The following is a 2,842-nucleotide window of genomic DNA, read 5'->3' as shown; positions in this document are numbered from 1 at the left end:
AAGTTTATGATTTATATGTACACATTACAATAACAGAGATTGAAGCTGTAGGAATATTCCTTGTGTTTAGTAGTTACGGAAATCGTAATACGTGATCATGAGACTTCATGACATGTATATGATTCGTAAAATTATGCTTTATTTAATCAACTTTGTATGCATATAACTTTTTAACGAACTACGAGCGACGGCTAAAACCTCTTCAAGGTCACTCAGGAGGGCGACCTTGACAACATATGTCAAGGTCAAGGTCATCGGGACGGGCTCCCCTCATCGATATATTTACCTATGTATAATGACCCAGTAAACATATGTGTCTAAAAGAAGTCTTAAAGACTTTTTAAAGATGTCTTTTAGATACACATGTCTATTGGGAAGTAGTATACTCGTATATATTTATCCTAATCTTATGACTCTGTAGGATATATTACTTACAGTTATTTAACAGTTGTTACAGTTGTAATTGTTTCAAATGTTTTGTGTTATTTTGTTGTTCAAAGATAATTGTTTTATCAAAGATAAAAGTTAAGCTATTTTTCTTACTTACCTGAATATAGTATTAGTATTTACTGTAGTCTTATATATTTATGCGTAAACATGTTAGCAAAATAGAAGATAGTTCTTTTCATGAGTGTCTAATGTACCAAAGATTTAAAATATTGTTTAATTGTATAATGCAATTTTGAGTTTGTAAAGCAGGCTTGTCTAATTGTGAGTCCCACGAATTCCATCATGATCGCGCCATTGTTTTCGTCCTTCATTACACCGGGCACTTTCTTATTTATAAGCGGCATGCCATACGCGTTGTCAACCGGATAATCGCTCGTGTCGAATCTGTGTATATCGCGTTTCACAGTCTCATATACATCCTCGCATTTGACGTGGTATATGAGACTGTCGGTATCAGTATACATGATTCTACACTTGTCACTGTACAGGGGCAGCATGTATTCATGGTGAAATTCATACAAGCAGATCTTGGATATGTCGAGGATGCACATACCCACGTAGATTGGCTTGTTGAATTTCACTTCGAGTTTTCGCAATTCCACGGCAATTAAATTTTCTGAAAAGATGCTGCGACTATGAAAATTTGGTTTCGAGATCATCGCCTCCGCACCGTAACGACCATCCCACTTTGTTAGGAGTTTAACGTCGACATGATTCCGCACATTTTCCATTGTTTTGCCAAATACCGCGTTGTTCATTAATTTGTATAAATTTTTTTCGAAATCATTTGTCGCACGTGTTCTAAACTGAGTATTAAGCTTGATGTAATCGCGGAGCCATGGAGATTGCGAAAACTCCAATACACGGTGTATCTTTGTCACGCGAAGCCCATGACGCGTGCACTGTTGCAGGTTGCGATAGTGTATGACGTAACGCTTCTTATCATACACTGTCGCGAGAAGTTTATCCTGCCGCTTGCCGGGTGGCTTATCGCGCGTCGGACAGAACGGTAGGTCAATGTGCGCGTCGTGAAGATGCTGTGGATACTCGAGATCGACCTCGAGAATGTAACCTGTCGATGAGTCCGCAGCGATTGCGCTCGCGTCGAAATTCGTAATATCTTCGATCCATCGAAAATTTGCATATGGTAGTGGTTGACACATCGCCCAACCATACAAGTTATTCAAAGTACATCAGGTACGAGGATGGTTTCGATGGATCGTAAGACTGTATGTACTTGTTATTGGCTCGAGCGTATCTATTCGAGCACTGGCTCAAACCACCGCGTATACTGCGTTCCACAAACATGACCATGTCAATGTCTGTGAGCAGCTCGAAATTTACGCGCGTATGTTTCAGCATGGCGTCCCACGTGAAACCAGGCAAAGTATAATAATACGCTGGATCTAATCCATAACTGTTGATGCTACTATCGCGAAAATTTTCAAAAATGTCGGCCAATAACAAGACATCTATCTTCATATATAAATCGCTGTAGTCGCCTAGGGATGGAGAACCGCTGCCAGACATTCTCGGCGCGCATGTAATCGCTCTCGGATACGGTGACTCCGGTCAAAGAACTGAAAAATGACTCGCGCGGAGGTAGACGCGGATCCTGCAACTTGTCCACGCAATCCACATATTCATAGAGAAATATACCTTTTCGTGTCAATAGATCGAAATCGTTGCTGGATAATGTTGAAAATCATTCAGATCGTACAATTTTTAATTTGTCTCTATGGAGAAACGATGCCAATCTATCGAGGCTGGTACTCAGAAATTTATATGAGTCAATAAATCGCAGCTTTATTCAATTTTGCCGCTTTGAGTTTTCTATGGTACTTTTTACATTTTTTGTAAAGGATATGTATGTCTCCTTCGTTATCGGTAATACATCAACTGTGCCCTCGAACGCGCTAGCGATTTCTTTAATTATGAAATGTGCGTCATAGCCGGATAAATTATGAAAAACGATTGGAATGAAATACGCATCTTTGTAATTTAAGTTACAATTTGAATGCGCGGGGCCTCTATATCGCCCGGTTAGATGGTAATGATCGCGCACTCGAGTGTCGTCTGACGCGAATGGTTTCTCGCATATGTGGCAGTGCGTGGTGCTATTAAATTTCTCATACTGTTCTTTCGAAAGTGTTTGCATGGGAACATTACTCGACAGAATATTCTTTACACGATATGCTAATTCTTCTAGTTGGTCAGCGAACCATGCGATGCAATCCTTGTCACGACGAAACTGATATGTTGATAGCGAGTCGTCATATGAGCAGTGCAGGTAATAAGCGATGTTAAATACTTCATGGTGCTGATATGCTTTAGGATCCGTATCCATCTTTTTCAGGATGCACTCCAAGTCGGCGTAGACGACAAACGGCAC

General features: G+C 40.2%; 1 protein-coding gene across 1 annotated transcript; it reads right to left on the bottom strand.

Moving 5' to 3' along the window:
• Positions 1-635: 635 nt before the first annotated feature.
• LOC105556418 lies at positions 636-1,629 on the bottom strand. Its single transcript, XM_012003509.1, has one exon. It carries the CDS (start codon positions 1,611-1,613, stop codon positions 636-638), a length of 978 nt encoding a protein of 325 aa, XP_011858899.1. The 5' UTR covers positions 1,614-1,629.
• Between the last annotated feature and the right edge of the window lie 1,213 nt (positions 1,630-2,842).

Source organism: Vollenhovia emeryi, unplaced genomic scaffold (assembly GCF_000949405.1).
Source record: "Vollenhovia emeryi isolate VEMERY1.0 unplaced genomic scaffold, V.emery_V1.0 DF940043.1, whole genome shotgun sequence".
Classification (NCBI taxonomy): Eukaryota; Metazoa; Arthropoda; class Insecta; order Hymenoptera; family Formicidae; genus Vollenhovia; species Vollenhovia emeryi.
This window is presented reverse-complemented; position numbering and strand designations above follow the sequence as displayed.

Excerpts from the sequence above, each read along its gene's own strand:
- LOC105556418 (XM_012003509.1), bottom strand. The coding sequence starts at position 1,613 with ATGTGTCAACCACTACCATATGCAAATTTTCGATGGATCGAAGATATT.